At 54.5% G+C, this 14,516-nt stretch overlaps 1 protein-coding gene across 2 annotated transcripts in view; it reads left to right on the plus strand.

The window, feature by feature from the left end:
• The window catches only part of DBNL (drebrin like), a 36,961-nt gene extending 29,480 nt beyond the window's left edge, over positions 1 to 7,481 (plus strand). For both annotated transcript variants that reach the window (XM_065397617.1, XM_065397618.1), the window contains 3 exons: positions 1,771 to 1,898; positions 4,202 to 4,307; positions 5,776 to 7,481. In XM_065397617.1, the coding sequence (XP_065253689.1) occupies positions 1,771 to 1,898; positions 4,202 to 4,307; positions 5,776 to 5,915 (374 nt within the window). In that variant the 3' untranslated portion in view covers positions 5,916 to 7,481. The remainder of the gene's footprint in view (positions 1 to 1,770; positions 1,899 to 4,201; positions 4,308 to 5,775) is intronic.
• The last annotated feature ends 7,035 nt before the right edge of the window (positions 7,482 to 14,516 follow it).

Raw genomic sequence — 14,516 nt, forward strand, 5'->3', positions numbered from 1 at the left:
CAGGCAGCGGCTGACATTCAGTGATCTGAAATGGCTTGTTTGCATATTGCCTAGCAGCTCTCAGGAGCCCCGTTGTCCTGGTCTCTGCATAGGAAAGGATAGTCCCTGACAAGCAGAGGGCGTGGGAAGAGGATGGACAAGGGGAATGGTGATGAGCACATGTGGATACCTAGACTGGTTGTGTGCACAATCTGCAGGGTCGAGTGTGGGGGCTGGGTTGGTAATAAGATGTCTGGCCTTAGCCTGGCCATTGTGCATTGGTGATGTCCCATAGTCCCCAGGGGAGAAGTGCATCTTGGGAGGGTTTTGAAGGCGGACACAGCCTTAGTTTGGGGACGGAAATCCAGTTAATGTCTCTGTGACCGCTTCCTGTCCTTCTGCCAGAGCAGCTGTAACATCCGTCCTGTCTTATATTGCCTGCATAGTTTCCCTCTTGCTACTGACCTCTCTAGCAGGTGTCTCTTCCTATCTGAGTGCTCCCCAGCCTGTCAGCTCCCAATCAGCCTCTAGTTTAAATAAACCTCCTTCCCTCTTCCAGCACCTGACTTGGCTAAGATGGAGCGTGTCCCGTCTGAATAGGCTCCCCCCCCCCCCAAGTTCTGCATCTAATAAACTCCTAATAACCTCTCCTCTCAACATCGTCTTCCACCCCTTAAGATTCTGGAGCCCTGCGTATGGAACCAGAAGCATTTTGAGAATGTCACAGCAGAGCACTTGAACTTTAAGCTGCCTCTGTAATCATCTAAACTTCACTTCCAGGAGTTTTCTTATCATTCCTTACGTCGACACAGCCAGACACAGGCTTCTCCCTAGCACCCTCTAGAGCCTTGAAATGTCCCCCTAATGACCCTATCTGCACGCAGTTTGGCTGTAGGCGCAGACAAGAACAAACCATGTTCAGCAAACGCGATTGCTGACAACCCCGGTACACCACACCTGCATTTCATCAGGTAGACTGGGCCTAAAGGTTTAGATGTCTCATGAGACCCACCACCCTTGTTCCTGGTGAGGAAGTCCCACAGTGGCTCTGACCGTTTCCACTCTCCCAGCTGTCTAGGCAGACTGGATACAATAGTAGAAAATGCTGCGTAAGGGCCCAAGCTTGCATGGCCCCGGGAGAGCGGCTGGAGGATCTGATAAAGCTTGTCCATTCTCCATCGTCTCCAATCTACCAAAAAAAGCATTGCTAAAATCATTACTCTCCTGCTGCTCCAGCTCCATCGCCCCTCTCCTCTAACTCCTCCTGGGCTCTAACGCAAGCTCCTTGTGTTCATCTCTGTGGCCCAATGTGATCTTACCCACCTGTTCTCAGGTCTCCTCTCTTCCTTCTTGCTCCTTGTCTTCCTATTACTGGAGCTGGTTAGGAAGTGATTTCCCCCGCCTGCCCACCCCCCCCCAGCCCCTTACAATTTTGGGGGGGACAGTGGGGGATGGAAACTGGAAAATTTTGACAAATGGATTTTTTGGCAAAATTTTCCATTGAGGGGGGAGCTATTTTCCGTAGGAAATAAGTGTTAACCAGCTCAACCTCTCTCTTCGATACTCAGAGGGATGGAAGGAGCTGTAGGCTGTCAACCCTGATGCACTGATCATTTCCTCCAGGTCCCCCCTTCTGCATACCCACTTCTGATCGTGATCTGTTACCTCCTTAGCCTCTGTCTATGGGTCAGAGCTTGGTTCAGAAAGCTGTCCGGCACGTGGCTCTGACGGGAGGGAGGGACCAGTGTGTGAGGGGATTGACACCGCAAGGTATTCTGGGTTTCTTTCTAGGTGACGCTGCTGTGCAGGACACCAGGTACAGTCCAGTCCCCCCGGTGTCCCAGCCGCAAGTGGAAGAGGACGCTCTGTACGAGGAACCCCCTGATGAGTCAGCTGTCTACGAAGAGCCCCCCACTCAGGTGGGTTTCATTACGGAAACAGGGCTGTTTGGCTCAATCTGTTTAACACCAAGAAGATTGAGATGACTAGATTACAGCCTAGAAGTACCTATAGGCGGCTAAGTTCCCTCTAAGGTGTGTGCCTGCGTGGCCGTGCAGGAGACCACCAAGGGCCACACACCTAACTCCTCCAGCCTTGGGGCTGCGGCACAGCAAGGAGAGATGCCTCTCCCGCGCCCCCAGCCCCAGGTCTGTGGCATAGCAAGGAGAGATGCCTCTCCTGCCCCCCCAGCAGCGGGGAGGGGCCCCTCTCTCCTAGCCCCAGAGCTGCTGCGGTGGGGAGAGAGAGCTGGAGGAAGTCCTTTCTGCCTGCTGCCGCTCCGGGGCAGCTTGCAGCCCAGACTCCTCATCCCCAGCCCCACCCCAGAGCCCACATCTCCAGCTGGAGCCCTCACTACCCCGCACCCCACCTCTCCCCCAGCCCTGAGCCCCCTCCCATACCCTGAACCCCTCATCCCTGGCCCCACCTCAGAGCCTGCACCTCCAGCCAGAGCCCTCACCTCCTGCACCGCAGCCCTGAGTCCCCTCCCACAGTCCGAACCCCTTGGCCCCACCCCCGCCACACATCATCTCCATATTGGTGCACATAGCAAAATGCATTCCGCACATGGATGGGAAAAATTGGAGGGCACGTTGACAGGGGGAAAAGATCTGTCAGTAGAGAGCTCTATAACCTAGCAGACAAAGGTAAAGTCTAGCAAGATCCCAGGGATGGGAGTTAAAACTTCAGACAAATAACTGGAAATATGGCACAAATGTTGTAATAATGGGAGTAACAACCCACCTAGGGATGTGGTGGATTCTCCATCACTTCTGATCGTTCAATCAAGAATAAATCCCTTTTTCTTAACACTCTTAAAGCTCAGCCAGGAATCTCTCGATGACATTCTCTGGTCTGTGATTTGCAAATCAGGTACCTTCTGGCCTGTAGAGTTACAAAGTCATTTCTTAAAGGTTTTGTTATTTGTTTCTAAGCTTTTCTGGGTGGAGTCATGTATAAAGATTTGTTTTCTGTTGATTGGGGTTAAATTCTTTCCAGGCTTGGGTTTAGCAGCAGATGATTCCTAATTTGTGGTAGCTTTTCCACCCACATAGTGTGAATGTTTCAGTTTAAAGCATCAACCTGTAGTTGCATACGGTAGGTTGGTAAACGGTGCATAGATTAGTTGCACAAGCTTAGTGTGTGAAGCTGGAGTGCTCTCCTCCCTTGGGCAGTATCAGCCCAGATCAAACTTCCTTTTTCTTGTGTTGCAATCCCTCTTTGCACAGTTCAAATGTCCGTGCTTCTGATACTGCCCTTTAAACTGCAAGGGTCATCTCCTTTGCCGTTTGGCACTAGTGTTCATTTAGAAACATCAAGTGGATTTTTCCATAGCTGGCATTTTTATGATTCCTGCATTATTTTTGGCATCTGGTCCATATTTTTTTGAGGTTTTTACAGATTTTGTAGTTCAGTGTAACCTAGTTTGATCTATCCAGGGTACTTCTCTACCCTCCCATGGGGTAGTATCTCAGCACCTCACAATCGCTACTGGATTTATCTATCCTGACAACACCCCGTGAGGTAGGGCAGTGCTATGATCCGCGTTGTCCAGGCCCAGGGAGAGACTCAGGGTCCCTTCCAGCCCTGCATTTCTATAATTCTGTGACAAGTGATTTGTCCAGGGTCATGCTGGGAGTCTGTTGGAGCCAGGTCTCTGACATCCCAGGCTAGTGCCCTAACCCCTGGGTCATGCTGCCTCTCTGATTTGTGTCAGGATGGGATAAAGCGGCTGTGGTCCAACAAGCATAGCCATCAGTGCCTTTCTGTTGTTGTCAGGTTGGTCATTGGGCAGTCAGTTCCAATGCTGCCCTTTGGGGAGGTGAAAGAAAATCTGCCCGCGGAGAACCCTCTTGTTCTTCTGTTGGGGACAGAGACCGATATTTGAATGTTTGTGTGTGTTCTGTTCACGCTGTTACAGGGGTGTTTGTTCGCATGGGGGTGGTCTGGTCTGTGTCCCCGTAACACCATCATTATAACAGGACTGCAGTTCGCAAACAGACTGCTACCAACATTCCTCTCATGGATGAGAGAGGCTCGTGGAAAGTGCCGAGTAAAGGATCTATGCGTGGCACTGGGTTGTTTGCTTTGTTTGGAGTGGTGGGAAAGAGCTAGGTTGCTCCACATTGACGCAGGTCTTGACAGCTGGGCTTCCCATGACACTCCAACAGCAAATGCAAACTCGTTCACATTTAACACTGTCTATTTCCATTTGCCTTCAAAGGAACAGCTTGAAGATGCCAAATATGAGTGTGCTGTTGAGTACCAGCAAAGGCCGAACTTGGAGGGGAAAGGGTTATGTGCCCGAGCGCTGTACGACTATCAGGCTGGTACGTGGCTCCTTTATTTCTCTGTAATCTTGGGAATTGACAGCCCTGTGGTCTCAGTGTCACACACGTTCCCACCCCAGTGCCTCTAAGTGTGCAAGTACTCCCCTGCATTCAGAGGTAGCCCGGGAAAGGCCCCCCCGGCTCCTGGGCAGTGATGCAGATCCAGACGGGTGATGGAGCCCGGCGTACGTCAAAGAACAGCAATGCAGCGAAGTAACTTCCTTTGGCGATCAGTCACCATACACAGCTGTGAGTGCAATGCAGCTTTGCTGTGCAACAGCGTCTTTCATGCAGCCTGGATCCAAAAATGATGCAGTATTTGATGCCATCCCTTCCACTTCCTGGACTCCCTACCCCTCTTACCTTCCCTGGCTCTCTCCTCTGGCTCCTTTCCCTCTGCCTCCAAGCACGCCGGGCCAGATACTCACCTTGTGTAAACCCTAGTAGCTTAGTGGAAGTCAATGAACTTACGACATTTTGATGATCTAACCCGTCATTTTCTGCTACCCTTAAGATACGGTTCTGCTCTGAAAAGCGACTGTCAGGCTGGCACCATAACAAAGAGGAAAGCACCTAAAGGCTCCTAAGTGAGTCAGGTGCTTTTGAAAATTTTACCCCTAATCCCTAATACAGATCACCATGCAACCATGGCAGCTCCACAGATATGGGGCCTCCAGATTCATTGACCACGGAAAGCAATCCTAGATAACGTAGCAAGAGCAGGGAAAACGAGTCCACAGTGAGTCTGTGTTTTGACAGCGGATTCCAAACAAAACCTCTGACGCGTTTCGCCAAACTTTCAAGGCCCCTCACGACCTATCCACACCTGACCTAGCGTCTCTTATTCAGTATTGAAAGGTTGGCTCCCACCTCCGATCGGCCCGTGATCCCAGCCTCCATCGCCCACTGGTTACATTTTCAAACAAGCCCTGTTTGTGCCTTCTCCTACGCTGCCCCTCAGGTTGGGAGAAGCTCCCCATAAACACAGGCAAAACTCCCTCATCCACCTTTAAATCCCTCCTTAAAATTCTGCTTTGCTGTTATGCCTGCAGAATACTTGACAATGGTTAAAGCTGCTGGTCTGCTAAGACCTCTGTTCGCCACATTGTCTCATTGTTTCCTTGTGCTCCCCATCAGTCGCCATCTGTTTCTTGTCTTATCATTTGATTGTCAGCTGTTTGGGGCAGGGACTGTGTTATTGTTCTGTCTGTACAGCGCCTAGCACGTTGGGGTCCTGCTCCAGGACTAGGGCTCCTAGGAGCTACAATAATACAAATAACAGTGTTTCCCGCAGACGGATTTTGTGCAGGGCACCAAAAATGCCGTTAAAGGGAAAGAGCAACCTTAGGCAGCGAAGGGGTTTAGGGATGGAGAGCTTTCAGTTGTGACCGTATGTCCCTGTCTTTTCCTCAATAGCTTGTGTGACATCAGCTAGCTTCTGACCTTCCCCTGCTCTGTCTCATTCCAGCCGATGACACTGAGATCTCCTTTGATCCTGAGAACATCATCACCAACATCGAGATGATCGATGAGGGCTGGTGGCGTGGCTACGGCCCAGACGGCCACTTCGGCATGTTCCCTGCCAACTACGTGGAATTGATAGAATAAGCAGCCTCCGGGGGAAGGAGGATGGGGAGCAGTTACCCCTAAAAGTGGCTTGATGAAATCTGATTCTTCAACGTTTAAATTGTGTGGCTTTTAAGGCGTGACGTGCCATCACCTTGCTCCCCTGGTCCCAGGGCAGAACCCAACGGTGCTCTGTTGCCCTCTTCCCCTCCAGCTTAGCTGACACTTCTTGGTGAAGGTCTGAAACGAGCCGTGGCCATTTGCATAACTTACCTACATGTTTCACTCGACAGCTGAAACCTTTTAAGGGGGAGGGACGGATGACTGCTCCCTACTAGGCATTCAGGAAACAAGCCCCCCACTTCAGAACAGGTGTCTCTCATGGAGGAAAAGGGCCCCTCAGCCGGATCCGCGAGGGAATGGTAATCAGACGGGCTCCGATTTAGCATTCCGTATGGCTCAGTAACCAGCGTGGATCTGTCACTGCAGGGTTAATGCTGCAAAGACCGACACCAAGCAGTCGGGCAATGCCCAAGTCAGCCTTCTATTAGCAACACCGTCTCCCTGCGCATGCGCTATTAAATTATACGTCCTACAGTCTAGCCAGTGCGGCTGCACAGGTGTCCTGAGGTCAAGTTACCGTTGCTCATAGAATCCTGATTTTTGCATTTCCTGCTGTCTCTGGGGCTTCAACTCGCAAGCTGCCCATTGTACTGCAGTGAGGTTTGCATTTCGCTTCCTCTACGTTTGAGGTGGGAATGAAAAGGATGAATCCCTGTGGCAACTGAACACTAGGGAGCTGTGCAGCTGCATGTCATGCTGTGGCAGCATCTTGCACAATTCCTTTAGAGCAGTGGTCAGTTATAGAACTCGGGTAAGGATATTTATCATGCATGCATTGGACCAATATTTCATTTACCAATAAGTCCTCTCAGCCTCTCCCAGAGGGTTTTCCTCACCGGGGACTAGCAATGGGTGCACAGTAACACTTTCTGTTAGCCATGGGGACCCGGGGGTGGCGTAGATTTCTTAAAGTACGCAAAGTTGTCTTTTCCCCAAAGGAGACTCTTCTGGGAAATTGAGCAAGGCAAACCTAGGGATTTGTAATGAACCCCACCTCCTTAATCACGGTGTTCCCTGCCTTATATATAATCCAGTAACTATCACTGTGCCCTGAAACAATGGGGATCCTAACTCAGCTATTCCTACCCTCCCTCTTTCCTACTACAAGTTTTTCTCCCTTATGTTGCTTTAACAAACAAACATGGTTCGAAAGACGCTGGAGCCCTTATTCCCCAGCCCTGACTTGCCCCCTTGCCAGCTGCTCCCTCTCCCTGCAGCTGCAGAGAGAATGTCCTGGCTGCTCCAGCCCCGACGCCTCCCACCCCAGGACTCTCCAGCTGCAGTGAGAACTACTCCAAGCCGTTTCTGTGCCGTGTGGGTGCCGAAAGCCCTGTGTTGCATTCCTTCCCGTCTGCTCATCCTGCCTCACCAGCCTCGTGGGCTTGTGTCTGTGTGGACTTTCTCTCTTTCTCTCTCATCTTTTCCCTTTGGAGTGCTGATGGAAACAATAAAGGGCTTTTCTGTGGTGATGGCTGCAGCCGGTCACTGGGGGTGTCACTGACCTTTAGAGTTGATGGTTACGGGGCTCATCAGTTTTTGGGGCTTCGATTGCACCCTTCCTTCTGTTCTGGTCAAAACCTCCGGCTGGACGGTGGAGGCTTTGCATTTGGATATGGGCTTGGGGCAGGCAGAGCCTGTGGTGTTTAATCAACAGAGTTTGAATCTTAAACAAGAGCTTGTGGCCATATGAAATGCCTTACTCTTGTCACGTAGCCTCCTGGGCTTGGCCCATCCTTGGAAACATTTGCGCTGTCTGCCTCAGCCCCTGCTGTTTAGGCTGGACTCCATAGAGCATCTCCAGCAGTGGGTGCATGCATTTGTACCCGCTTAGATTGCCAGCTGCTTGATTCTCGAGCTCTCTCAGAGATCCCTGACAAAAACTATAATGGTGTGACCGCCTGGGCCTATTGTAGCACCTTGCTCTTGTCCAGTATGTCTCTTACCTGCATAGAATAGCTCTGGGGAAAGGTGTCTCCCCCATCATCCTCTGCGGGGAAGACTGATGGAAAGAAGTAATTCAGCAGCAGTGTGGCCTAGGGGGATAGAGCACTGCACTGGGACTCAGCAGACCTGTGTCCTATTCCTGGCTCTGCAGTTAGCCTGCTGGGTGATCTCGGGCAAGTCACTCCTCTGCTCTGTGCCTCAGTTTCCCCATGAACAAGACATCAAGATTGGCATCTTTGCTCCAGGGGTTGGGGGAATGAGATGAGACAAAAGCTGCTCTGCAGGCTAGGGTGGAGATGGATGGTGCTTCAATGGGACAGGTGGTGCAATGGGAGAAGTGGCAAAGGAAGCAAAGTGGAGGCGATTGTGGGATGGAGGGAGTTAATCCGAGGAAGGGCGGGGGAAAGGCTGCTGTGGATGGAGGTCATGAAAAGCCGGGGACAGGGTGAGCAGTGTAAAAGGGAACGGAATGGCTACCAAAAGGGAGGTCAGAGGTTTCAGAGAGGTTTCTTGGCTTAACTTTTCATTTCTGTGGTTATGTGGCTTCAAGTCAGGGTTGGTACATACATAATATGCCAAGTTGCTTCACAATGCATGGTGTGTGTGTGTGTGTGTTTGTATGCATACACCCCCCCACACACACACACACACACGCTGGGTGCTTTTAAACGGCCAATTTCCCAAAGCTGAAAACAACTTTTGAGCAAAATCAATTGAGAGGGAAATGTTTGAACAACAAAGTTGAACAAGAATTGGGAATTAAAAAAAATACTTGGCTAGTTGCTCAGAAGACCACAATTGCGTAATCCTGAAAGGAGGTTTGTTTTGTTAAAAAATCATCCTGGGAAAGCACCAATAATAAACTACATCTAACTAAACAAATGGAAAAAAGGGGAAATGGATTGCAATGAACATAAATGAGCAGTTATTAAACGCATAACCCAAGTCATATGAGAAGCTGAAGCCACCTGTGAACAAGCTGTGGTTGGCAGGGGTAGCACAAGAACATGGGATAGTCAATTAAACTGAAAGGTGGGAAATTCAAAACTAGTAAGAGGAAATACATTTTCAAGCTGCATGATTAGGCTGTGGAACTCACTGCCACAGGATGTTATTGAGGTCAAGAATTTAGCTGGTAAGAGACTGGACATTTATATGGCTAACGAGAACAGGTAGAATTAATGCTAACTCGAGAAGTTCTTTGAGTAGTGTTCCTGTGAGTGCACCAGGGACATATGGGCCTCAAGTCCTCGATTGGAGACTTTCTGTTAGCAGTGTCCATTGGGCCTGCGCATGCGCGCTGTACAGCCTCATGCGATGCACTGAAGGCAAAGGACTGCGGGTTCATGTTAGTTGTTTTTACTATAGAATTAGATAGTCGTGAGAGGATGATGGAGAATTCCCTTGCACCTGCTTTGGAACTGTGTCAAGAGATCCCCTCGTACCTCTGTCTCTGGACAGATCCAGCACCCCTTCGACTTCAGCTCAGGTCTCCCGTAAGAAGGGAAAGGCTGCGGAAAAAAGGAGTTTGGTCTCCCACCACCAGGAGCTGGCTTTCAAAAGGCCCCAATCTCCTGCTACGGGGTCAGAGATGTTGACCTCTTGGGTCGGGATTGTGGAGGCACAAGACACTTCTTCCTCCGGTACCAGCAGAGCTGGGAGATCCTGGAGCGCTCTGGAGAAGCACAGCTCCAGCAGGCCCAGCACATACACTCGTCTAGAACGGCGTTGTCTACGTCAGACTTGCCATTGGTGCCTTTTCGCTCGGCAGCTTCGGGACCAGGCAAATCGAAGCTCCACACACCTTTGGCCTCAGCACTCCAGATCGACGGTACCGCCCCCCTGAGCTGCTGCATGGGTACCGCAGGAATTCCCCTGCTCCAGGGGCTTGTCAGTCTTAGATGAGCCAGACTCCTCACTGCTTATGGATACTGAATGAGTCTCAGCGCCGAGACCCCAGCCTCCAAATTACCATTGCTTCCTGGTGCCGTAGGATTCTCTGCCTTTTTCTCCTGCGAACCCCCCACTCCTCCTTCATTGAATGTCTCCTCCTTCTTCCTCGCCCTCCTCCAATCAATCTCCTCTATATCGGTGCAGGAGCCCATTACTTTGACAAGGATCCTCCTGCACAACAGGGATGGTGAGAGCAGCTCTGAGTGCCACCCCTCCTTCTATATGACACCCTTCCCCCCCCCCCCCCCGGTCCAAGGGCCAGACTGAGATCCTTGGGCTGCAGAGCACCAGCCATTTGTCAGACCTCTGGCCCCATTGCAGAGAGGCTATAGGGTTGTGCAGTCCCCTCTACCACCCCCACCCCCACCCCCAGCACGAGGAGACTTTTGAAGAACAGCAGACGAGGGCGCCTAAGGAGGCCACCCCTCAAACCCCTCTCGAAGAGGAGGTTTCTCATGCTGAGCAGTCACTGTACTTCAAGATGTGTCCCGCTCTGGGTGTTCCACTCCCCACCTTGCTTCCCCCCTGCTTTGGACTGTTCTTCACGGGACGTCCAGCTGCAGAAGGACCTAAGCGGGTGGCCTGCGCAGCCCTGTCTTCCCTGAATGGACACTGCTAATGGAAGATCTCCTAGCCAGGGCTCGAGAGGCGCATGGGCCCTGAAATGGAGCACACCCAGGGAGACCCATCTCAGAGAGTTACAGTTACTGCCCGAGGTGAGGAACCTTGTCATGGGGGCTGGGGGGGATTCCATTTTCATACTTCAGCGCTTCAACTAATTTCTAGTAGGGATCAGGATGAGACCGAGGTCGGGGACAGATTATCTCCCATCTGCTATTCTGGCGTTTCTTGCACTTTCCTCTGAGGCATCCGATGGGCTGTGGTCAGGACACGGGCTGGATGGTCCCTGGGCCACTCCAGGCTGGTAACTCCCAGGGGGGAAGGCAACGCAAATAATGTTTTTAAAACTATATTGGGAGCAAAGTAAGTGCTGGCGGTAGGCTAGGTCCATGACCACAGGGAGAGAATAGAAATGCCAATGAGTCCATGACAGAAGGCACCGGCCTGGTCTTTACACCGGGGGTTGGCTGTGTCTTTCGAAGAGCTCTGCTCCGGCGCCGCCAGGCGTTATGGGTTCAATGGGGATCACTGGGTGGGGTTCTGTGGCTGGTGGGATGCAGGAGAACCGGGTGGAGGTCCAGGATACCCCCTTCTGGCCCTTATACTACCTAGGTGGATGGATCTGTGTTCCTATCTGGGATCAGCAGTGATCGAGACAGCCCTCACCGTCTCTCCGTCAGCATCTCCGCTACGGCACCTGCTACGTGGCTGCGGCGTCTCAATGTGGCTACTGCACCTACTCCCGGGGCCGCTGAGCAGGCAGCCCAGGCTGGATCCCTCACCGTAGGGCAGGTGCCACTGTGGCTTCCTGCCCCTGGCAGCAACACCTGTCACCCGGGGCAGAGGGGCCCTTGTGAACTGCCGGGAGAGATGGGGCAGAGGGGCTGGGGGACAAAGAGAAAACTGTGAAGCCAACAAGCAGGGAGAGAAAATGTTGCCTAGACACACTGGGAAGAGCAGCCTCTGACCTATACCCAGCTCTGGACTCTGCCAGGCTTCCACTCCCGGCTCTGCCCCAGCTCACCCCCTGACCCTAGGTGAGTCACAACCCCACCTAGTGCCTCAGTTTCCCCTCACTGGGGATAACACTGGGTGGGCTCCTGTGTGGGTGAGAGCAGGGTCAAGGGATGTGGTAGCAGGAATTGGGCTGAATGGGGCAGAGATGCTTGGCATCTGTGACGCAGACCCCAGTGGGGCTCATGCTCTTCATCACCCCACCCAGTCCCTTCCCCAGGGACGCACCAAGAAATGCCATTATCCTGGCATGACGGGTCCTCCTGCCCTCAACCCAGAGTCTCGTTATGGCCCCAGATTGCCAGAGTGATGGGGGGGTTTCAGATCCACCACCCGGGGAGGGGGGGAAATGGGGCTGGGCAATTGCTCATTTATTCATTTCTCTCCCCCCCGCCATTGCAGTCACTCTGCTGCCCCTTGCCCTGTGCTAGGCCCCAGCACGGCCTTGCTCCCCCCACGCTCCAGCCTGTGGGGCTGTAGGCAGGATTGGAAGCCGTTGGCCCCCCAGGCCTTTCAGCTAGACTCCGTCAAGGATGCCCAGGCGGGAGTGGGTCAGTCCCTGCGAGCTGGTATGTGGGGGTGGCAGCAGCTGGCGTGGGATCGAGTTAACGGGGTCAGGCAGACGCAGCAGGGAGAGCGAGCGAGAGAGCAAGATGGATAATCGGATTGCGGCCTGGCCCTCCATTTCATTTCCTCCACCCCAGCCCGGGAAGCCCTTCCCCGGGGACCCCCAGCCAACCGCAGAGAGGCCATTAGGCGAATAGCAGTGCCGGGGCTGGGCTCAGCTGGCTCTGCCCAGCCCCTCCTCCCCCTTTCATTACAGGAAGTGCAGTGCTGCTATAAGTGTCCAGGCCTTAGCCCCAGAGGCCAACACCCCCCGTTTATCCCCAGGGGCACGTGGCGTGGCAGGGCAGGGGCCCGGCTCCCGGCCGTCCTGAGAACAGGGCAATCAGCGCACTGGGGTTACGCAGCTCCCCAAGACCCCACACAACCCAAGCGGGGTCTCAGGAACTCGGGTAGGATCTGTGCTAAGACAAAGGGGTGGCAGTGTGCCCCCCTCCTAGGCCGGGCCTGCGGGGCCCGCTACTGACTCCAGTGCTGGGTAGGATGGTCCCGCTCCGCCTCAACAGGCTCTGTGGGGCTTTGCAGGGGCATAGAGTCTGCCCTGGCCATGCCCCCTCCCGGCCCTTCCTCCTGTCCCCCTCTGCTCCACCCCCTGTGCCCAGGGCTGCTGGAGCAGCAGTGTGGAGCTGGTGGGCTGGGCTCTGCCCGCCCAGGGGAGGGTGTTTGCGCCTCCTGCTGCCCCCTGGCATAAAGGGGCCCCTGGGCAGCTGTGATGGCTCAGGCTCTCGGCCTGCAGAGGCCTCTGGGCCTGCACCACCCCCCGTTAGTGCTTCTCAGGCTGCTGGTGACCCTGCAGCCTGCCCCCCGTGGCCCTGACACGGGACCTCCCCCCATGCCTTCAGGGTGCGTGTGGGGGCGCCCGGGCTGCCTGGCTTGGCCTCCCCCACAGGGAGGGGCCCCCCTCAACCAGGCGGTCCCTAACGCGCTTCCAGCCAATGCGGCTGGCAGCTCGCGCTGCTGCAGGGCTGGCCGGCGCCCGCACGGCCCCAATCCTCTTAAAGGGATGAAATGGCATAATCCGGCGGGGGCAGGGCATCCCCCTCCCCCCTGCAGGGGTTCAAACATCTGGAAAGCTACGGCCCTCCCATAGCAAAGCCTGGGGGGATTCTCCCGAGCGGGGAGGGAGCTGGCAGCCTGGCTCCACCTGCCTCTGTCTCTCTGCTTCCCCTCCCGGCGAGCCACACCGGGCAGGAGCTGAGGCCAGACGCAGCTTGTTGCAGCCGTGGCCACTGTATCATTGCAGGCAGAACCTGCCCAGCCAGGCACCCCTCAGCCCAGTGTCTTTCTGACCAACAGCTAGTGGCTCCGCTGCTGGAGACTGCAGCCTCCCCTGGGCCCCCCCACATCCCTCAGCAGCATCCCCAAACCACCCACCAGAGATTTCTGGCCCCAAATCTCCTGCCCTGGGATGAACTCGGGGCTTGGAGCAGCTTTATCCAGCAGCATTATTATTGTGTGTCCTCCGCCCCCACGGTAACCCTAGCCGGGATTTTCAATCTGGCTTTCCTCATCCTAAACTGTCATAACCTTGCCTAATGGCTGTTACTGTTCAGCTCCCTGTCTGCCCACGCTGCCGCCCACCCTGGCCCCGGCCCTGTCGCTCCTCACATACGTCCAGTGCCCCCTCCTCTTCCTGCCGCCCCCTCTTCTCCCTGCCACCCTCTCACGTATCCCTGCTGCCCCATCCTCTCCCTGCCACCCCCCATGTATCCCCGCCGCCCCTCCTCTCCCTGCTGCCCCTCACGTATCCCTGCCACCCTCTCCTCTCCCTGCCGCCCCCTCCACTTCCTGCTGCCCCTCACGTATCCCTGCCGCCCCTCCTCTCCCTGCCACCCCCTCATGTATCCCTGCCACCCCTGCCGCCCCCTCCTCTCCCTGCTGCCCCTCACGTATCCCTGCCACCCTCTCCTCTCCCTGCCACCCCCTCACATATCCCTGCCGCCCCCTCCACTTCCTGCTGCCCCTCATGTATCCCTGCCGCCCCCTCCTCTCCCTGCCACCCCCTCACGTATCCCTGCCACCCTCTCACGTATCCCTGCCGCCCCCTCCTCTCCCTGCTACCCCTCACATATCCCTGCCACCCCTGCTCTCCCTGCCGCCCCCTCTTCTCCCTACCACCCTCTCACGTATCCCTGCTGCCCCATCCTCTCCCTGCCACCCCCCATGTATCCCCGCTGCCTCTCCTCTCCCTGCCACCCCTCACGCATCCCTGCCACCCCTTCATATATCCCTGCCACCCCTCAACTTCCTGCCACCCCCTCACATAGCTCCAGTGCCCCCTGCTCTTCCTGCTGCCATGTCACATATCCCTGCAGCCCCCTCCTCTCCCTGCTGACCCTCACATGTCCCTGGTGCCCCCATACA

Source organism: Emys orbicularis, chromosome 2 (assembly GCF_028017835.1).
Source record: "Emys orbicularis isolate rEmyOrb1 chromosome 2, rEmyOrb1.hap1, whole genome shotgun sequence".
Taxonomy (NCBI): Eukaryota; Metazoa; Chordata; order Testudines; family Emydidae; genus Emys; species Emys orbicularis.